The sequence below is a fragment of the Symphalangus syndactylus genome, chromosome 11, assembly GCF_028878055.3.
Source record: "Symphalangus syndactylus isolate Jambi chromosome 11, NHGRI_mSymSyn1-v2.1_pri, whole genome shotgun sequence".
Lineage (NCBI taxonomy): Eukaryota > Metazoa > Chordata > Mammalia > Primates > Hylobatidae > Symphalangus > Symphalangus syndactylus.
This window is the reverse complement of record NC_072433.2, coordinates 130,415,259-130,437,738: the sequence shown is the minus strand read 5'-3', so window position 1 is coordinate 130,437,738 and position 22,480 is coordinate 130,415,259. Positions and strand designations below refer to the sequence as shown.

The following is a 22,480-nucleotide window of genomic DNA, read 5'->3' as shown; positions in this document are numbered from 1 at the left end:
AGCTATAAACCCTGTGTAAGCTGTAAAGAGTTTTTTTATAGGCATGTATTACAATGAGCAGTCTCGCACTTCGCGTTGTGGCTTCTCTTCATCTTAAGTTGTAAACTTTTTTATTCTCTGCCCATCTTCCTAGTTAATCTTCCCTCTTGCTCCACGTCAAGTCATCTTTGGGTGTTAGTTGCCTGAAAGGGCATCGGGGACAGTCAGGTCAGCTTTCAGGGCAGTAAGGCTCACCTCTCCTGGTGTGGTTCCTTCTACAACTTTGTCACACTCAGTTAGATGGACACAGTTTATTAGCTTATGAATAACGAGTTTATTGTGGCAGTTAAATTGGAGTGTAAGAAGCAGTGTTGATGCGGCTACCTGCCTTGTAGCTTCTTTTACTGCCTGGGCTGTATACAGGGCTGAGCAAATCGCTGCTACGGTGTTGCATTTGCAGTCTGCTTAGTGTATGCAGTTAAGCGCACGTATGTATATATTTTACTGTTACTGTCCCAAGGGGTTTAGAGATTTAGGTCAGTGTGTATTAATATTTCTTTCTGAACTCTTCACCTCACAGATGAAGAATCTCTTTTTTGTTATGTTTTACAGTGTTAACATACCCGAAATCACCTTTTAGTCACTTTGTGGCCTGGTACGCACACGGTGGCTCATGCCTGTAATTCCAGCGCTTTGGGAGGCTGAGACAGGAGGATCACTTGAGCACAGGAGTTGGAGAGCAGCCTAGGCAACATAGTGAGATCCCCATCTCTACAAAAAAATAAAAAAATTAGCCGGGTATGGTGGTACACGCCTGAGGTCTCAGCTGTTTGGGAGGCTGAGGTTGGGGGATCACTTGAGTTCAAGATCATGCCACAGCACTGCAGCCTGGGCAACAGAGTGAGATCCCCATCTCAAAAAAAAAAAAAAAAGTCACTTTGTTAAATTTGCTTGTTAAAAGTCAGAACTTGGCCAGGCACGGTGGCTCATGCCTGTGATCCCAGCACTTTGGGAGGCCGAGGCGGGCGGATCACGAAGTCAGGAGATCGAGACCATCCTGGCTAACACGGTGAAACCCCATCTCTACTAAAAATAACAAAAATTAGCCGGGCATGGTGGTGGGCGCCTGTAGTCCCAGGTACTAGGGAGGCTGAGGCAAGAGAATCACGTGAACCCGGGAGGCGGAGATTGCAGTGAGCCCAGATCATGCCACTGTACTCCAGTCTGGGCGACAGAGTGAGACTCCGTCTCAAAAAAAAAAAAAGTCAGAACTGGTTAAAGTGAAAGGCTCTTGGGATATTTGAAATATGGAATGGAACTGAAGTATTAACTAAATTGCAATTCTTGAACATTTTGGAAAATAGCAGGTTAGGGGCCCACATTGACTTCTGATTTGAGAGTTGAAGGAGAAGACTATTTGAAAAGATAATTCCTAAAGGATTCGCTAAATAACAATGGGAACTCTTGTGCTACCATTGGCTCAGAGCCTGCCACAGTTGACAAATTAATGAATTGAAACTTTACAGCCCTGCTAATCAATGAACTGTAAAAACAAATCCTCTTCAAGAACAGAAGAGTATTAGCATGAATAGAATGGCCCTCTCAGTGATAAAGAAAGCACTGAAATGAACTTTATATAAGAACAATCTTGATTCAGTCAAAAGTATGAACGTACTTTTACATTCTTATGAAACTTACCTACTGGCTTGGATGCTTTGTTGATATAAATAATACAATCTTTGTTAAATTAACAAAGGAAATGGGTCTAGAAATAAGTTCATATAGAAAGTTAATGTTTGGGATGAATATTGAATAGTTTTCCTGATTGGACAACTATACAAGATAATTTTACTAAAGCAGCTTTTTGGGGTATGTTTCTTTAATATTTTAACTTTAGAAGTACTTTTTTTTTTTTTTTTTGAGGCGGAGTTTCGCTCTTGTTGCCCAGGCCAGAGTGCGGTGGCTCTATCTTGGCTCACCGCAACCTCCACCTCCTGGGTTAAAGCAATTCGCCTGCCTCAGCCTCCCGAGTAGCTGGGATTACAGGCCTAAGCCACCGTGCCCGGCTAATTTTGTATTTTTAGTAGAGACAGGATTTGTCCATGTTGGTCAGGCCGGTCTCCAACTCCTGACCTCTGGTGATCCGCCCGCCTCAGCCTCCCAAAATGGGATTACAGGCGTTAGCCACTGTGCCCGACCCTTTTTTTTTTTTCAAACCCTAGAGCAGAACATAAAGTCAAAACTGTCATTTTCACTGGAATTTCTTATTCCCAAAGTTAGTCTCCAGGATCAGTGTTAACAACTTGCTGTGTGACCCTTCGGTTGTAACATCTGAGAAGAGTTTAGGTGGAATGTGCCAGTTAGCTAGCTATAAAGTTGAGCGGGAATAGTGCCAGTCCACACAGGACTGCCCTCACTTGGGATACCAACTGCAAGTTGGCTTTTTTTTTAGGGGGGTGTAGGTGGTGGTTCCCAAAACCACCCTTGGGTGGAGTCCAGGGAAGTACCAGATGGGGAAGTACCAAAAGCACGATTGTCCTCTCCCGGTGGACTCAGATCACGTTACTCTTTTGGCATTGATGTGTGACAATATGCATGGAGTATTGCCAGCCTGGGAAGCTCACCTAAGCTTTGGTGGTCAGTTTTTATTGAGGCTGCATTATGCAGGCATGACTGATTGATTGATTGATTGCCCACATGGTTGATCTCAGTTCCCAGATAGACTGATACCCTGTGACAAAGAGCTCCCCCCTCACCCTACATCATATTGTTAGCTGAGGACAAAGGCCAGACCTCTTTTTGGGTAAGATTAAATAAGGTTAAATTGTTTTTTGTTTGTTTGCTTGCTTTGAGAGGGAAGTCTTGCTCTTTTGCCCAGGCTGGAGTGCAGTGGCATGATCATGGCTTGCCACAGCCTTGATCTTCTGGGCTCAAGTGGTTCCTTCTGCCTCAGCCTCCCAGTTAACAGGGACCACAGGTGTACGCCACCATGCCCAGCTTATTTTTTGTAGAGATAGGGTCTCACCGTGATACCCAGGCTGGTCTGAAACCCCTGGGCCCAAGCAATCCACCTGCCTCGGCCTCCCAGAATGCTAGGATTACAGGCATGTTACACTGTGCCTGGCCTGGTTAAATTATTTACTACATATCCTACTTCTTTCCTGGTCCCTTCCTACTTGAAAATACTGTATACTGCTGTGCTTTGCCATTGACAAATGACTGTCCCTTCTAGAACATGGAGGAGACACAGGCCACAGGGACAGCTCTCAACCTTAGTTCCCTTCTAACTAAAATGTCTTTGAATATCTATCCATCAGTCATTTTCTTCTGCTTTGCCTCCGAGGAAGAGACAGTCCCTCCTTCCTGATGTTAACTCTTGTGTCTGCTTTCGTCTGCTTGTTATGGGAATGTGAATTATCATTTACTATCTCTTGCCTTTTTGAGATGGAGTCTCGCTCTGTCGCCAGGCTGGAGTGCAGTGACACGATCTCAGCTCACTGCAACCTCTGCCTCCCAGGTTCAAGTGATTCTCTTGCCTCAGCCTCTGGAGTAGCTGGGACTATAGGCACATGCCACTACACCCAGCTGATTTTTGTATTTTTAGTAGAGATAGGGTTTCACCACGTTGGCCAGGATGGTCTCAACCTCTTGACCTTGTGATCCTCCCGCCTTGGCCTCCCAAAGTGTTGGGATTACAGGCGTGAGCCACCACACCCAGTCTCCATTCCATTCTTGAAAAACATATCAATAGAATCCTATTAATCCTCTAATCAAACCCAGACTCCGTATGGAGCCCAGACAGTGCCTTATTCTGGTTCAGCATCTTACGGTTTTGAAAACACTGTGTTCTTCTACAGTATCTTATAGGTAGTGGGTGCTTGAAAACTGTTTGGTGAATGAATAATTTGGCAAGGCAGAGAAGGAATTCTAGTTGGAAGAAACAGGAGCAAAACCACAGAGCTATGAAAGGCGAGGTAAGGGGAATCCAAAGGAGCATCATATGGAAGAGAGTGGGGAATGTTGAGCCTGGAAAGGTTGGGAGAGCCAGAAGGTTTCAGAACAGGTTGATTTTGTGACCTGTGCTGTGGTTTTGTTTTATTTAATATTATTACTATTTTTGAGACAGGGTCTTATTCTATCACCTAGGCTGGAGTACAGTGGCATGATCTCAACTTACTGCAGCCTCAACCTCCTGGGCTGGAGCGATCCTCCCACCTTAGCCTCCTGAGTAGCTGGGGCGGGCTACAGGTGCATGCCACTGCACCTGGCTCCTTTTTTTTTAAAATTATAGAAATGGGGTCCCACCTTGTTGTTCAGGCTGGTCTTGAACTCCTGAGATCAAATGATCTGCCCACTTCAGCCTCCTAAAGTGCCAGGATTACAGATATACCGGTGCCACTGCCCCTAGCCCTATATATTATTTTAAAATTACTTAATTTTATTTTTCAAGGAATTTTTATTTAGGTTTTTAATTTTTTTGAGACAGGGTCTCTCTCTGTTACTCAGGCTGGAGTACAGTGTTGCAGTCATAGCTCACTGCAGCCTTGAACGCCTGGGCTCAAGTAATCCTCCTGCCTCAGCCTCTCGAGTAGCTGGGACTACAGCTGTGTGCCACTGCGCCCAGCTAATTAAAAAAATTTTTTTGTAGAGATAGGGTCTCGCTATGTTGCCCAGGCTGGTCTTTTAACTCAAGTGTTCCTCCTGCCTTAGCCTCTCAAAGCACTGGGATTACAAGTGTGAGCCGCCACCCCTGGCCTGTGCTGTGATTTTGAACGGTGACTCCTGCAGCCATGTGGAGAGTCATTGGAATCTAGTGACCCTTGAAGTTAGCGTTCTGCAGAGGTACAGGCTGGAGATGAGGGCTGCCTAAACTTGGGTTGTGGGAAAGGGGAGAAGAGAAGGATGAGAGCTGTAAGTGGGAAGTGTCGTCATACATGTAGGAATGGAGGAGGAGGAGGAATTTTGTGTCCAGAGGCTACGAGGTGGTGAATCAATCCTGGTTGCGTGAGGAATGTCACTGATTTGGAAAAAGACGCTAGCTCTATGTTAAGCTGGTGGTTTGGTTCACCCGGAAACACTGCAGTTCACTTGCAGCACCGCGTGAGGAGGAGCAGTCAGCTAGAGAGGCTTCCAGTCTCATTGGAGACCAGCTTTTACAGTTCACTGAAATGTTTTGAATTCTTAGATTCCATATTCCCCACATTCAATTTACTCATTACAGAACGCACTTTCTAAAACTGAGTGCTCCGGAAGCCAATGTATTTTAATGGAAGAACATGGGCTTTGGAGTCAAAACAGTTCTGACTCCACTCTAACTGGCTGTGGATCTGAGCAAAGCACTTAGCCTCTAAAACTCAATTCTGTCGTCCTGAAAATGAGCTCGTGATATGCCTAGCTTTTAGGGTGGTGGTCACATGCGTAAATCTCCTGACACACAGTAGATGCTCAGTAAATAGCCTTTCTTCTCACCTTCAAATATTTTATGTTGTCATTAACTTGTAATTGAGAGCTAAATGTATTGTTAGCATGTCATATTTTCTTAGTATTTTGAACTCTGGTTAATCTGGCATTATAAAAGCTCATTTTGTATTAAACAAGGAAACTCTAGGAAGATAGGGAAGGAAGTTGGGAATACCAGCCTGATTCAGGCTCTGCTATTCCCTGGGACAGGACACTTAATGACGTTTGGAACTCTAGAGTTCTTTTTATTTCTGGATTTAGATTTCTTGAGGGTTTAGTTAACATGCTGGGATTTTTAAAAATAGCTGCTCCATTTGACTGTCAAAGTTAGGTTGTGGCTCTTGTATAGGGATGAAAGGGGAACCTTTTGGGTACGAGTAAGCATTCCTTGGAGACCGCCCCATCTGGCCTGCGTGCTCTAGTGAGGTCCTGCGCACGTGTTTTCTGGACCTGAAGTTGTGACTTCGCTGCAGGTGGGGTTTTTCTCTTCACCCGCTTCTCCCTCTTCCTCTGTAACCCTTGTGCATTTCTCTTCTACTCCTTTTCTGCCAGGCTCATTTGGGCCTCTGGTCCACTCCCTTGGCAGAGCTTATCACACACCCCTGTCATTTGCCTGTGGACTTTCTTTCTATTTTTTCTTGTCTCCCTCAAGCACCCTCCTTCCCTTACTTATTCACTCAACAAATGTTTGTGGAGTGCGTGGTGAATCCGGGAGTGCTGGGGATACTATGAGTAACATTCTGTTGAGGTGATGGCAGAACAAGCAGCCAGGGAGAGGCTGCTAGGAAGGGAGGCCAGCAGGCTCCAGATGGAGTGGGGCTTTCTAGGCCATGGTGGTGGGGTGGAGTGGGGGGTGGGGTGGGATTTTATTCTCACTGAAAAGGCAGTGATTGCACAAGCTTAGGCAGGGGAGTGACATGATCTGATATATATCTGTAGAAGACCACGCTGGGTGCTGCATGGGGGACTGGACTGTTGGGTGAGCAGAGCATGAGAGTAGCGAGAGGACTGGTTAGCAGGTGATCTGAGCACTCCCCAGGTGAGAGCTCATGGGACCTTGGTCTGGGCGGGTGAGGAGGTGGGAGAAGTGGTTGGATTTGGGGTAGGTTTAGAGGTGCACTCTATAGGACTTGCTGATCAGCTAGATGTGGAGAGGTGGGCAATGAGATACATGAAGGGCGGGGCCTTTTTTTTTTGGTTGTGGTGTGCCGTTTATTGAGATGGGAAAGGGTTGGGTCGTGACTGATTGGGGGAGGTTCTGCTTTGACCCTCCTGTGCTGGAGTTGTTGAGTGCCCAGTTGGATAGACACCCTTAGTGATGCATTGTCAGCCTGAGAGTTTTCCAGGTATATTTTTTTGTTTAAACTTCATGAAACTGAGGTTCCCCATGAGCTCCTTTGTGGAGAACATGTAGATGAAGGGAAGACCGACGACTAAGCCTGGGTGCTCCTGGCGTTTACATGGGTGGAGGAGAAGTATCCAGTCAGAGACCGGGTGTGGCTAGGGGGAAGGGAAGTCAGTGTTGTCCCCCAGGCCCCTCACTCCTGAGACTGGCGTTCCCTCACCCACTTCCACGGTTCATTGTGTGCTGTGTGTATTCCCCCACTTTGCCATGTTTTTGATCTGCAGTGTTCTGATCCTACTGTAGAGTGATTAAGTATTTTAATATGAAATGCCCTTCTAGAAAGGTCAGGCAAGGTCACTATTCGCTGTATGACTTATGTGCCAGCATATCATTGAGATTTGGCTTGAGTTGGATTAATGTTCTGGTGTGGATTTTTTTTTTCCTTAAAAGTAATATTCTGATCTTTGGATTCAGTAATTTGAGTAGAAAATCATGGTTTCTTAGAGCATCATTTCCTATGGTAGGATTTGAAAGGACAAACTGAATATTTCATGATTGCCAGTTGCTGGCAAGATCACTTAGGAGCGCGATCGCCATCAGCTCACTGCAGCGGGTCAGCTGAGTGCTGTGCGCCTTTTGTGAGTTGAATGAGGACGTGAGCTCCCTCTGTAGCCTTCCGCACCTTGACTCAGGTTCCCTGACTCATCCGGGCTGGTGACATACCTGGGATGTGGCCCCCTGTTTGCACGGCCCATAGGAACCACTGCCTCCGGATCTCACAGCTCCCCCCTGGACCCAGCCTCAGTCCTGCCCCTCACTTCCTCTGAGTCTGTTTCTCAGGCTCCTCGGGCCCTCAGTGCCCTGAGTTTTGGTCGCTTGGCTTACCAGGCCTCTCCTCCTGCCCCCTGCACTCTGAGGTTGGCCTCTCCCAATTGCATCTCGGTCTTGCCTTCGTCACTCTGCTTTTCTAGCCCATCATCCTGGCTAATCTCCAGCCCTGGGTAAGTTGACGGTGCTGGCCTGGGATTTTGGATAAAAGGACCAGCGATTCCCATCCTCTATGAGACACTTAAGGTGTCAGCATTTTCTGGGCCCCACAGGGTGACGGTTCAGGCCCCTCTTGGCTGCCACCTCTCCATCCCATTTCCATTTTACGGTCTCCATAGGCCCTCCCAGCGCCGCAGCCCCGCTCCTCCTCTCTGCTGAGACACTCAGCACTCGTCTTCCTGAGTGTGAACTGCTTTCACTTCTCTTCATCCCCGGGTTTCCCCTTTCTTCCTCCAGGGAGGAAGGATCATTTTGCTTTGTCGACCATCCCCCCCGACTCCACCCACGCTTTCTCCTGTCAATAAAATTCACACTTGATTCAGATTTCCTCAGCTTTTCCTTAATGTCCTTTCTGTGTCCCAGGATCTCACCAGGATCACACAGGACATGAGTGGGCACGTCTCTTTAGGCCCCTCTTGGCTGTGGTGCTTTCTCAGGCGTTCCTTGTTTGGATGATTGGCAGTTGTGAGCAGTGTTGCGGGTCAGGGATTTTTTTGTAGGATGCTCTTCTCTTGGGACTTGTTTGATATTTTCCTTATGACTAGACTTGGGTGATGCAGTTAGAGAGCTTGTCTCGCCACAGCCTGTGAAGGCTGCATTCTGTCCACACGACTCATTGCTATGGATGTGGCCTTGAAAACCTGGCCGACTGAGGTGGTGTTTGCCAAGTTTCTCCTCAGTCAAGTTATTTTCCTCCTTTCCACACTCCAGTCGTTAGAAACCGTCCCTGCGAATGGCCATACTTGAGGGGTGGGGAGCGGCGTCTTCCCTGCCGGAGGAGGAGGAGCCGCGGACATTCCTTGGACTCGTGGCACTGGGTATTTGTCTATTTTCTGTTTATTCAGCCAGTACTTTATATCAGTCTGGACTCGTGCATGTTTACTTGATGCTTCGAGTTATAAAGCAATACTATTTTTTTTTCCTGGAAAAAGCTTTGGCCATTGGGAGCTCTTTCACTTGGTTCCTATGTCCTTTTCATGAGCCCACCTGTCCCCATGATTGTGTGTGTGTATTGTGAACGCTTCATTATTCTCTGGCAATACAAGATGCTCCAAGCTCATCTTGTGTATATATATATATTTTTTTTTTTGCCTCAGTCCTGGTTCCTTTTATTTATTAGAGAATGGTATTAAAAACCAAGATCTGAGGTGGCTCACACCTATAATCCCAGCACTTTGGCCGACATGGGAAGATCGCTTGTTGCCCAGCCTGGGCAACATAGCAAGATCCCATCTTGAATATTCAACAACAACAACAACAAACCAAGATCTGGGAATTAGGTGTGCTGGTGGCTGTTGGTGTGTTGCTTCTAGGCTGTCTCAGCTGACAGAGCAAGTAAATATATGTGTGGATGCTAACCCATGTGTGTATACATAGCTGTAGATATTTCCATATGCAACTGCTTGTATCTTTCTTAAACCAAAAACGTAGGTCATTCTAGCTTCCTCCTCTTGCTTACCTGGAAACTTCCACCCCAACAGTGAGAAGCCTGGCTCTTGCCATCCATTTACTTAATTTTTTTCTTTTTTCTTGAGACAGGGTCTTGCTCTGTTGCCCAGGCTGGAGTGCAGTGGCGCGATCTCGGCCCACTGTAACCTCAGCCTCCGGGGTTCAAGTGATTTTCCTGCGTCAGCCTCCCAAGTAGCTAGGATTACAGGTACTGGCCACCATGCCTGGCTAATTTTTGTATTTTTAGTAGAGACGGGGTTTCGCCGTGTTGGTCACGCTGGTCTTGGACTCCTGACCTCACGTGATCCACCCACCTTGGCCTCCCAAAGTGCTGGGATTACAGGCATGAGCCACCGCTCCCAGCCCCAGTTATCTTTTAAACCATCTGGTTTACCTAAGGTCTGGTGCCTCCCATTCCAGCAGAGTGAAGTCCAGAGTTCCAGGTTCCTTAGTGTGGCACTGAAACAGTGGACCTCAGGCTTGCCCTTCTGGTCACGTTCCCCTCTGGAATGCTGAATTCTCTTCTGCCTCTGCGCTGTCTCACATGATTGTCCTCTCTTGTCCATACCTTGCTGGTCTGTTGGGACCAACCCATGCTGTCTGTTGTCTTTATTGACAGTTTCTCTGGTTCCTCCAGAAGTAGCTGTTTTCGTTTCTCTCCCTGATCACACTTTGCTGCTAACTTGGGGAAAGCACTTTGCACATTGGATTCCCACCCCGCTGCTGTGTGCGCTCTGCTCCTGTAGCTCAGGCTGTCTTTGGCTGCACATTGTTGAGGCCTTGCACAGAGTATGTGCTTGGATGCCCACCCCCCAGCTCTCCAGACTGATGTTTGAATTGAGTGGACTGTTCGTGGCAGGGGTTGAGTTTATTTTGTATGCTTCTGTCCTAAAACAGATTTGCTTAATTCCGTTTTTTATGGGGCTGAAGTGGGTGTATGAACAGTAAAGCAATGACAAGTTTAAATAGTATTTTAATATAAACATGGATACCAGATTCTAGGGTGGACATTCTTAGCAGTGCAGTGGTAAAAATAATTATGTCTTGGTTCTTTTCTGTAGTCACAGATCACCAGAGAATACTTGTATCTTTTGTTTACTTGTTTTCAGTCTGTTCCTGAGAAATACATTTTCTGTTTATAGCCAAGGAAAAAAGTAAGGGTGAAGAGCTTAAGAAGCTTGCTTGAAGTTACAGATACAAATAAATCCAAGACAGGGTCTGGACTCAGGAACGTGGGTTATCCAGGAAGAAAAGTGTCTCCACCGCTCGCTGGGACTTGCCTTGTGCCGCACCCTTGCACTGTCACACCGGCCGTACATACCTGTGCTGGGTGTTTTTTCTCCTGCTCATGTTTTTAATTGAGGCATGATTAATGTACAGTGAAATGCACAATTTTATTTTATTTTATTTTAGAGACAGGGTTTCGCTGTGTTGCCCAGGCTGGAGTGCAGTGGCACAAACACGGCTCACTGCAGCCTCGACCTCCGAGACTCAAGTGATCCTCCTGCCTCAGCCTTCTGAGCAGCTGGGAGTACAGGCCCCGCCTGGCCAATTTTTAAAAAAATTTTTTTGTAGAGACAGGGTCTTGCTACGTTGCCCAGATTAGTCTTGAACTCTTGGGGTTAAGTGATCGTGCCTTGGACTCCCAAAGCACTGGGATTATAGGTATGAGCCACTGTACCCAGCCTCACAATTTAAAGTGTATAGTCTATTGGGTTTTTTTTAAACAGCAAATTGTATTTTGTTTTGACAAATGCATATGCCTGTGTCACCCACTTCCCTCTCAAGATACAAGCATGTCTGTCAACTTACAATGTTACCTTGGCCCTCTCCACAGTCACTTCTACTTGTGCTCAAATCCTTATTCTGATTTCTTTCTAAATAAACGAGTTTGCCTCATTTAGAATATCATACACATGGAATCACACTGTGTATATTCTTCCGTGTCTGGCTTCTTTCATTTAGCATAATATTTTTGAGATTTAGCCATGTTGCTTGTATCAGTAATATTTTCCTGCTTTTTTGCTCAGAAGTATGCCATTATGTGAATATACCAATGTTTGTTATCTATTTCCTGTTGATGGGTTTGGGTTGTTTCCAGTTTGGGGGTATTATGAACAAAGCTGCTGTGAACAGTATCGGACAAGTTTTTGTGTTCATATTCATATTTATTTTTCTTGGGTAAATACCTGGAAGTGGAATCTCTGAGTCACAGGGTAGGTATTTGTTTAACTTTGAAAAAGTGCCAGACTGCTTTCCAAAGTGGTTACTTTTTTAAATTTATAAAATTAAGTGGAGATTTGATCTCATTGTAGAAAATCTGGTGTAGACCTGATGCTTGTGATTCACAGTCCTGAATTTTGCAAACCAGTTTTCGATTTTAAGACATTGCTAAGATAAGCTCATTGGAAAACAGTTCAAAATATTACTAAGCATTTCAAGTTTCTGGCTGGTGCATAGATACTTGAATAAAGTTACTATATATAAATACTGCATTTAGGCTGGGCACGGTGGCTCATGCCTCTAATCCCAGCACTTTGGGAGGCTGAGGCAGGCAGATCACCTGAGGTCAGGAGTTCGAGACCAGCCTCGCTAACGTGGTGAAACCCCGTTTCTACTAAAAATACAAAAAATTAGCTGGGAGTTGTGGCATGCGCCTGTAATCCCAGCTACCCAGGAGGCTGAGGCAAGAGAATTGCTTGAACCCTGGAGGAGGAGGTTGTGGTGAGCCAAGATAGCGCCAGTGCACTCGAGCCTGGGCAAAGGAGTGAGACTCCATCTCAAAAAAAAAAAAAAAAAAGGTTCAGAAGGGATTGAGAGCTGGAGCTTTGTTGGGGAACCAGTGCTGTGTCAGTGTTTGTCTAGGGCCTGGGCAGAAGCTTGAGGGAGAAGCAACCCCTGAGGGATCTTGCAGTCAGTGTAATGGGCACAGGGACCTCGACAGAGCGAGTGCAGGTGGAGGCGTGGCACACTGGGGCGGGAGACAGCAAGCCATCTCGGGTTATTGGGAGACACCCCAGAGTATGTTTTCAGAAACTAGTCAGGGCTCTTGGTTTCAGACAACAGACAGCAGCTGAGGGTTGTCTCAGGCAGAAAAAGCACTGTCGTGGAAGCATCTCAGCTACAGATGGAGTGGAGGAGCCAGGCAGCCGGCGCGCCGAAGCCAGAGTCGAAACCTACCACAAGGAGATCTGCTTGCGCCCTTTTCTCCCGGGGACCCCTTTGCTCAACCTCTGTTGTTTGGAAGGTGGACTTCCTGACCCGATCTTCTAATTTTTTTTTTTTTTTTTTTTTTGAGACAGAGTCTCGCTCTGTCACCCAGGCTGGAGTGCAGTGGCGCGATCTCGGCTCATTGCCAGCTGCACCTCCCAGGTTCGCGCCATTCTCCTGCCTCAGCCTCCCGCGTGGCTGGGACTACAGGCGCCCGTCACCACACCCGGCTAAGTTTTTGTATTTTTAGTAGAGACGGAGTTTCACCGTGTTAGCCAGGATGGTCTCGATCTCCTGACCTCGTGATGCGCCCACCTCGGCCTCCCAAAGTGCTGGGATTACAGACCCGATCTTCTAATTTTATTTTACATTCTCTCCTCAGTGTTTTCTCTCTGTCCTCTAGTTCTCCTCTCTGGGACATTTCTACTCTTTTGTCCAATTCTGTTTAAGAAAATTTAGAATATATAGACTGTTGTATTTTCCTTGTTGAAGAACCAGGAAGTTCTTAAACCGTTTCTCTGTTTGTTTCACAGAACCAATCTCTTCTTTCGAAGAATATGAATTTCACCTGTGCCTTGTTGACATTTTTTTTCTCTGTGCATTGTGCGTGTTCTGGACTCTTACCCTTCATTTCTGTCTTCTGCTTTTTCATGAGTCATGTTTGGATTTAATTTTTTTTTTTTTTTTTTTTTTGAGACAGAGTCTTGCTCTGTCGCCCAGGCTGGAGTGCAATGGCACGATCTCGGCCTACTGCAACCTCTGCCTCGCAGATTCAAGCAATTCTCTGCCACAGCCTCCCAAGTAGCTGGGATTACAAGCTCCCACCACCACGCCCAGCTAATTTTTGTATTTTTAGTAGAGACAGGGTTTCACCGTGTTAGCCAAGATGGTCTTGATCTCCTGACCTCGTGATCCGCCCGCCTCAGCCTCCCAAAGTGCTGGGATTACAGGCTTGAGCCACCACACCCTGCCTGGACTTTGTTTTTTTATAATGGAGCTACGACAAGCACTTGGAACCTCTCTGTCCGTGGTGGGGGTTTCCTTGTGGCCCTCAACTTAGGGAGGTCTGACAGTGAATCTGACCCTTTTGTTGGGTTTTGCCTACATTGCGGAGTCTTTAGACCTTTTTCTTGGGTCATATTAGTGCTAGAGAGGATTCCTCGACCCTCCCACCTGTCAGGGTTCGGGGAGCCATGTGGGAGATGCGTGCCAGGAGTCTCTGCTCTCACTGAGTGGCCCTCACTGGGTTCCCGTGTCTTCCTTCACCTCCTCGCCCGTCCCACAGCAGGGCCTGCCCTTTTAGTCCCCGCCTCTGCCTCACGGGCTCTGTGATTCCTTTAATGTGGCCAGTAAATCAGCTTATCAGAGGTAGAAGTTCAGGCTAGCCAAATTTGGTCTGCCGTAGGGGATTTTTCTGGAGAGATTTTAGCTTATAGATCTGTGTTTAACACTGGGGCTAAAAAAGCAGGAGGGTAAATGGAAATATTTAAAATAAATTACTTGATTTCCAGGATTGTGAATTTACCTAGTAATGAAAACTTAGAAGAGCAATGATTTCATGCTTAAGGATAGTTCTGAGTGACAGAACTTGAGGTGTCAAATGTTACGTTGCTTATATACACTCCAAAAATTAATCATACCCTAAGAAATATGACACACGTCTGTCATAAAATAAATCACTTTTTCTAATCAGATTTTATTATCTTTCAGATCCAATCACATAGGACAGTATGCGCCTTAAGATCCTGAAGAAACGGCACAAAATGTTCAAGTGATGTTTAGAAATAATTTGTGAGGTAAGAGTGTGATTATTTAGGGTCTAATCACTGTTTCCTTTCTCACAGCTGACAGTAGCTTGTATATTACTAAAAAGGTAACCTGTGCATGTGGCAAAGCAGAGGCGTGGTGCGAAGCTGATAGGCACGCCTTCCTTTTCACCCGCTGCCTTCCGGTCCTAAAAGGAGGGTGTATCTGTGGAGGGGACTCCATGAATTGAATTGATGAGTTCTTGGCCAGTGTTACAAGATGAGGGGAATACCCCACTTTACACCTGAAATGGAAAGTGGTTTGTTTTTTTTGTCTGTTTGTTTTTTTTGAGACGGAGTCTCCCTCTGTTTCCTAGGCTAGAGTGCAGTGGCGTGATCTTGGCTCTCTGCAACCTCTGACTCCCAGGTTCAAGCGATTCTTCTGCCTCAGCTTCGCTAGTAGCTGGGATTACAGGCTTCCGCCATCATGCCCGGCTAATTTTTGTATTTTTGGTAGAGACGGGGTTTCCCCATGTTGGCCAGGCTGGTCTTGAACTCCTGGTCACAAGTGATCCACCTGCCTTGGCCTCCCAAAGTGCTGGGATTACAGGCGTGAGCCATTGCACCTGGCCTGAAACGGAAAGTTTTTGCTTGTGTGGTTGTCCCTTTAAATATGGAGATCTGTAGTGTTGCTTTTGGTGTTCTGGGAAACAGGGCTTTATTTAACGTGCGGAGAAAGAGCTTAGGTTCAGGAGTGTTGAGAAAATCCCATTAAATCGGCCATTAGGGTAGAAGAGTGATGCTGGGACATCTGTGTGACAGTGCCCAGTGTTTTCACGGTTCCCTCAGAAACTGTCTTGGGTATGAAGTCAACTGTGGTTTTGGAATTCAGTGCAGAATAAGGCTGTGCCCTTACTCCTAAGGAATGTGTGCATTTTAATACTGCATCTCAAATGGCCGTGCTGTTTGCTTTTAGATTAGGTTCCATGTAAAGGAATGGTTTCTTCGTTTCTTCCCCTCCCTTCCTGTTGCATTACTCAAGTGTAAATACAGTGACTCAGAGACGCGAGTGCACTTTGTTACTGAGAGCTGTATTTGTCCAGCCTAACCTTGCTATATTCGTTTGTTGCTTTCTTGAAAATAAAGCAATTTTTGGATCTCATGGTATTTTCCTATTGATTTCTAATGGATCTTACAGATACGGCACTAAAGCCCTCAAGTGTTATATGTCACCCTAATATATGCTTATAGGAACGTCCTGCCATGGCCAGTGTTTGGTGTCTGTGGGCGCTCTCCTTACACAGCCGTGCCTGCCATCCGCACCCCGCAGGTCAGGCATGGAGCCACAGCAGCATCCTGCACTCCATGGGGGTCTCACCAGGACCTGAACTGGGAAGGTGGAGCTGAGCTGGCTCAGGTGTCACATGTGTGCCTTTAGAAGACTTTCAAGGGGCCCTGCTTTCTGGAGAGAGCTCAGACTGCCCAAACATTGCGTTCTGACAAAAGTATAGCTTGTTTTACTGCCTGGCAAGCACCCTTCCTCTTCTCATGGAACGTATCCTATTAGAGAAGTCACCATAAAACAAAATGGTTCTGCTCAGAGGAATTTTTCAGCTTGTGGCCTTGATGTACCTGGGCCCACAGATACGATTCACCAAGAAACTTAGATGGAAATCAGCAGGAGGTGACTGGAATCTGAGAGAGGGACTTCTTGCTTTTTGTTGCGTCTGCCTTTAGCAAACATGCCCTTGCTGTATGCCAGACAGCATGCAAGGCACAAGGGGAACAGAGCAGGAGGAGACCCAGACCCCCCCTGGAGGGGCTGATGTCAGGCAGGGAGGTGGGACCTGCAAGAGCTCTCAGGTAGCAAGTGGTAAGTACCTGGGAGGGAGAGCTGGTGAACGTGCCCAGGGCTTCAGTGGAGGCAGAGAAACTTCCAGATACTTTCTCAGCCCCCCGACAGTCAGGCTTTACTAGTGGTGCAGGCAGAAGCAGTTTCAGCCTTCATCTCCAGATTGTCACATCTGATGTCTAGAGACCCCTTCACAAAGTGCTCCTCAGAAGAAAGAGAACTCCATTTTCAGGATGGCTTGCCTAGAAGAGAGAAAAGTTAAGCCCTGCAGAGTGAATGGGGTTTATGTAGAGGAAATGGGTGCTGCAAAGGTGTTTGCAGTGGATGTTGAGCAGATAGATCCAGAAGATGTAGGTTCAGAAAATACTGAAGGAATGGCTGGCTAAGGGGTCTGTCCAAATTCTTTTGATCTTTAATTTCTTTTTTTTCACTTAAATGCTTATTTTAAAAAGTTTTTTAAATTAAAACAATTTTTTTGACACTGGGTCTCACTCTTGCCCAGGCTGGACTGCAGTGGTGGGATCGTGGCTCACTGTAGCCTCAACCTGCCAGTCTCATGCGATCCTCCCACCTCAGTCTCCCAAACAGCTGGGACTATAGGTGCATGCCACCACGCCTGACTAATGAAAAACATTTTTTTTTTTTTTTTTTTTTTGTAGAGATTGGGTCTTCCCATGTTGCTCAGACCAGTCTCAAACTCCTGGGCTCAAGAGATCCTCCCGCCTTGGCCTCCTGAAGTGCTGAGATTACAGGTGTAAGCCACCACACTCAGCCTTAAGCATGTATTTATTTTTATTTTTTGAGACAGGATCTGTCACCCAGGCTGGAGTGCAGTGGCATGATCATGGCTCACTGCAGCCTCAACCTCCCAGGCTCAAGCAGTCTTCCCACCTCAGCCTCCCTAGTAGGTGGGACTACAAGCACAAGCCACCATGTTGGCTAATTTTTATTTTTTGTAGAGATGAGGTCTTACTCTGTTACCCAGGCTGATCTCAAACTTCTGGGCTCAAATGATCCTTCTGCCTGTCTCCCAACGTGCTGGGGTTACAGACATGAGCCACTGCACCCATCCTTAAACATTTTTAAAAGCTGCTTTTATCTGATTGAAAAATACGGCTATTTTACTGACTTTGGAAAACAATTTCATTTTGCTCTTGTACCAGTCAGCATTTTTGCATAGAGAGGAAATTTTGTAAAGTATTTGGCGAATGAATCCTCACCACATGTTCACTCGGCAAATGTTTTCGTAATTGCTACGTTCCAGTTGCATTTAAGAAAAGAAAAAGTCACACCCAGATTTGAAAAACAGCACCCAGTGCTGTTTGTTACTCAGTTGTAGTGACCTGACCTCTGAGAACATTCTTATTACTCTCCTTTATTCACATTTTAGAAGCCACGGTTTCTGCACTCTGCCTGCTTAAAACATGAAGAGCACTCCTGCTCTGAGAAGGTGTCAGGGTCAGTTCGTTAAAATATTTGTCAGTATTTTCTCCCCGTGGGAAAGCTAAGGTGAAATTAACTATTTCTTCCTTTCCCTGGCTCTTTGTGATACTACAACTCTCAGAGCAAACACCGATAAGAGAAGGGCATACAATCAAAGAAGCAGTCGAAACAGTTACCAGGAAAAGTGCACTTTTTTCTTTTTGTTTCTGGAGAGGGACTCTCACTCTGTCACTAGGCTGGAGTGCAGTGGTGCGATCTTGGCTCACTGCAACCTCCACCCCCCCGGGTTCAAGCGGTTCTCCTGCGTCAGCCTCCCAAGTAGCTGGGATTACAGGCGTCTGCCACTGTGCCCGACTATTTTTTGTATTTTTAGTAGAGACGGGGTTTCACCATCTTGGCCAGGCTGGTCTTAAACTTGTAACCTCGTGATCCACCCGCCTCCGCCTCCCAAAGTGCTGAGGTTACAGGTGTGAGCCACCGCAGCTGGCCCACTTTTTTCTTTTCTTTTTTTTTTTTTGAGACTGAGTCTTGCTCTTTCTCCCAGGCTGGAGTGCAGTGGCGTGATCTCGGCTCACTGCAACCTCCGCCTCCCAGGTTCAAGCGATTCTCCCGCCTCAGCCTCTTGAGTAGCTGGGATTACAGGCACGTGCCACCACGCCCAGCTGGTTTTTGTATTTTTAGTAGAGACGGGGTTGTACCATGTTGGCAAGGCTGGTCTCAAACTCCTGACCTCAAGTGATCCACCCACCTCAGCCTCCCAAAGTGCTGGGATTACAGGCGTCAGCCACTGTGCCCGGTCCTACTTTTTTCTTTAGTTTCTTTAGATCTTTTATGTTCTCAGAAATCAGATGCTATTGGAAATAGGGAAGAAGTGTCAAAAGGATGGCTTGCAAAAGAGTGGATTAATAAATGAAGGAAAGGCTGGGCATGGTGGCTCTACCTGTAATCCCAGCACTTTGGGAGGCCGAGGCAGGAGGATTGAGCCCAGGAGTTCCAGAGCAGCCCAGGCAACATAGTCACATGTTGTCTGTGAGCTGCAATTGTGCCACTGCACTCCAGCTTGGGCAACAGAGGGAGACTGTGTTCACAAAAACAACAAAAACAGGAAACTTTTAAAAGATTAAAATAGAGGCCAGGTGCGGTGGCTCATGCCTGTAATCCCAGCACTTTGGGAGGCCGAGGCAGATGGATCACCTGAGGTCAGGAGTTTGAGACCAGCCTGGCCAACATGGTGAAACTCCATTTCTACTAAAAATACAAAAAATTAGCTAGGCGTGGTGGTGGGCGCCTGTAATCTCAGCCACTCGGGAGGCTGAGGCAGGAGAATCACTTGAACCCAGGAGACGGAGGTTGCAGTGAGCCAAGATCGCGCCACTGTACTCCAGCCCGGGCAACAGAGTGAGACTTGGTTTCAAAAAAAAAAAAGATTAAAATAGAGATGAAGGGCATTCTAGAAGCAGGGTAGAGTGTCAAGGAACAGAGATATAAAAATGGGAGTCTGCTCCAAAAACATCACAGATAAGTGAGGATAAACTGAGAATCAAACTGAGAAAAAACAGGTAAGACCGATGAGGTCAATGTGTATGAGGCGGTGTAAAGATGAATAGAGAACCAGTGACTTACTCGTCATTCTTGCATCATGCTGCTCGCTAAAGTGTGTGCCGAGCACCTGCTTGGGAGCACTGAGGTGAGCTGCTGAGCAGAGCAGGGACAGGTGGGGCTCAGAGGAGCAAGCACAGCGATACAGCAGAACTCCTCTCCACGCTGCCAGGGAACCCGGTGCTGGGACTTCGTGTCTAGCCTGTGCTTTCCATAATCTTTGTATGTGGCCATGGCTGGCCATAGGTACAGTTTTGTATATGTAGGCATAACCTGCACTGTGGGACTTACTGTGTTGTAGTAAAGCAGTCAATCAAGTCAGAGATTTAAAAATTCAGATCTTAGTTATGTTTTTATGTTCTTTCCCACTATGTGTATTTAGACTAACTTCATGAAATGGCCAAGGACAAACTGTAACACGATATATTTAAGGTAGCTTGTGAGCTTTTTGAGCCTCACCAGCTCTCTGTCGTCCCCCTCCCCAGGGTGCGTCAGGGAAATCATGCAGCCATCAGGACACAGGCTCCGGGACGTCGAACATCATCCTCTCCTGGCTGAAAATGACAACTATGACTCTTCATCGTCCTCCTCCTCCGAGGCTGACGTGGCTGACAGGGTCTGGTTCATCCGTGACGGCTGCGGCATGATCTGTGCTGTCATGACGTGGCTTCTGGTCGCCTATGCAGACTTCGTGGTGACTTTCGTCATGCTGCTGCCTTCCAGAGACTTCTGGTATTCTGTGGTCAACGGTGTCATCTTTAACTGCTTGGCTGTGCTTGCCCTGTCATCCCACCTGAGAACCATGCTCACCGACCCTGTGAGTACTGGCTGAGTCTCTGGGTGGCTCTCTTGTGTCTGGTCTAGTGTCCTCAGGTGTGGCTGACCCTTTGGAGGAAGCAGTGCACAGGGACAGATTGACATGGGGGTGGAACAAGAAAGGTGGATGGAGCTCATTTTGGGAGCAGATTACCTTTAGGCTGAGAATAAACGTAGGCCAGACCTAGCGCAGTGAAATACCCCTAGTTCCTGATGCCTGGCAGGCCACCAGATTCAGCTTCCAGCTGGGCTTTGAGGCTGTTGCTGAGTTTTGAGACATCCTTCAATTCGGGAAGGGCATTCGGGCCGATCGTACAGATCTTGCAGCTCAGCCATCTGTCACCTCTAGTGAGTGAGTTCCAGGTTGCCCGCAGAGCTCGGAGGAGATGCCCAGCAGCTGCAGGCATGCGAAGTCAGGTATTAGGAGTCAGTAGATTTTCATTTGAAAAAAGTTCTTGCCACTGCTTTAAAACAGTGGTTTTAAACCATGGTATAGGGACTCCCAGTTTGTCAATTTAACATCTACTGGGCTCTTGTCTATTTCTAAGCTTTCTCTAAAGAAGTTACCCAGACGTTAATAAGATTAGGACTTTTTTTTTTTTTTTTTTTTTTGAGACGGAGGTTTGCTGTTTTTGCCCGGGCTGGAGTGCAATGTGCGATCTTGGCTCACTGCAACCTCTGCCTCCCGGGTTCAAGCTATTCTCCTGCCTTAGCCCCCTGAGTAGCTGGGATGACAGGCATGCACCACCATGCCTGGCTAATTTTGTATTTTTAGTAGAGACAGGTTTCACCATGTTGGTCAGGCTGGTCTTGAACTCCTGACCTCAGGTGATCCACCCGCTTCGGCCTCCCAAAGTGCTGAGATTACAGGCATGAGCCATCGCGCCTGACCAGGACTCTTTTTTGAGAATGAACTGAAACAGATCAGCTCACAGAATGTGGTCTGCGTGTGGCTTTATCTGTCTTTGCTTTATCTGAATTAATTATTCAGGGTTTGGATGTACATTGTTTACTGTCTCCTGTTTTACTAGTAGAGGTCGTGGGCAGCTGTCCTGCGAATGGGACAGTATTATAGGCCTAACCAGTGGGCAGCTGGGGCGTGGTACCTTGGGGAGAAAGTTGGAAGCAAAGTCTGCCAGTGGCTTTGTAGCCTGATCTGATGGTGGAGTCTTTGACCATAACTGAGTCTCTTCTCCGACTGGTTTGTGCCTTCAGAGAATTAAATGCTGTCTCGTCAGTTCCTTTTACGCAGCAAGTCTCCCTCTAGGAGCCAGACCCTGCTCCTGATCCCTGTGTGTCTCCGCCCTCTCCTTCCTTGGCTGCAGCAGAAACCCCTTGTTTGCTGCCCAAAGTGCCCAGGCACTTCGACTAAAGAGAGGGCCAGCTACAGAGCCAGGTCCAGCTCAGTGATTTTTACTGGAATATTGCCTTGTAGGAAAAATCCAGTGACTGCCGACCATCTGTCCGCACTGTGAAAACTGGGCTGGACCCAACCCTTGTGGGCACTTGTGGTGAGGGAACCGAGTCTGTGCAAAACCTCCTACTTGTGAGTGTGGGGTAGGGACATGGGGGAGGGTCAGCCTGGCTGGGACTCCTCAGCAGTTTGCTCCTCTTTGCTGACAAGTGCACTTGCCCCTTCCTCCTCTGTGCTTCGACTCTACAGCTACTCAGCAGTCCAGCTCCTGCTCCCACCCCGCTCCTGCTCCTGGGGAAAAGGCCCCAGAAGCCTGGCGAGCTGGAGGTGGCCAGGAAGTCGGGGTAGAAGGTGTGTGCAGGGCATGCTGCCGCCCTGGTGGGCAGATTTCTTTTGCTTGTTGCGTTACTGCAGAGAATGTTGAATGGAACATTCTGAGGGAGAAGTTGATCCTGGATGTCAGGGGTGTTTTGATTGAGATTTAATTCACATAGCACTAAATCCATCCTTGTGTGTAGTTCTGTGGTGTTCAGTGCATCCACAGAGTGTCCAACCATCACCCAGTCGGTTTTAGGACATTTTTATCACCTCAGAAAGGAACCCCACACCCCTTAGCCATCACTTCCCCGTTCCCTGATCCCCCCAACCCGACGCCCTCTGCCCCTGGCAACCACTCATCTGCTGTCTCTGTGGAATTTGCCTGTTAAGGGACTTTTTTTTTTTTTTGAGAAGGCGTCTTGCTCTGTCGCCCAGGCTGGAGTGCAGTGGCGTGATCTCTGCTCACTGCATCCTCTGCCCCCCGGGTTCATGCCATTCTCCTGCCTCAGCCTCCCGAGTAGCTGGGACTACAGGTGCCCACCACCATGCCCGGCTAATTTTTTTATATTTTTAGTAGAGACGAGGTTTCACCGTGTTAACCAGGATGGTCTCAATCTCCTGACCTTGTGATCCGCCCACCTCGGCCTCCCAAAGTGCTGGGATTACAGGCGTGAGCCACTGCGCCTGGCGGCCTGTTGAGGGACTTTCATAGTCATCACGTCTGTGGCCTTTTGTGCCTGGCTCTCACCAGGCATTGTGTCTTCAGGGTCCATCGTGCTGTGGCATGATCAGTGCTTTATTTG

At 47.2% G+C, this 22,480-nt stretch overlaps 1 protein-coding gene across 5 annotated transcripts in view; it reads left to right on the top strand.

Moving 5' to 3' along the window:
- ZDHHC7 (zinc finger DHHC-type palmitoyltransferase 7) overlaps positions 1–22,480 on the top strand; it is a 36,428-nt gene that overhangs the window by 628 nt on the left and 13,320 nt on the right. For 3 of the 5 annotated variants that reach the window (XM_055299765.2, XM_063612513.1, XM_063612515.1), the window contains exons 2-3: positions 14,201–14,286; positions 19,615–19,946. In XM_055299765.2, coding sequence (XP_055155740.1) covers positions 19,632–19,946 — 315 coding nt within the window. In that variant the 5' untranslated portion in view covers positions 14,201–14,286; positions 19,615–19,631. Of the gene's footprint in view, positions 1–8,547; positions 8,650–14,200; positions 14,287–19,614; positions 19,947–21,380; positions 21,492–22,480 lie in introns of those variants that run through there. The other 2 variants (XM_055299764.2, XM_063612516.1) reach the window with 2 other exon arrangements.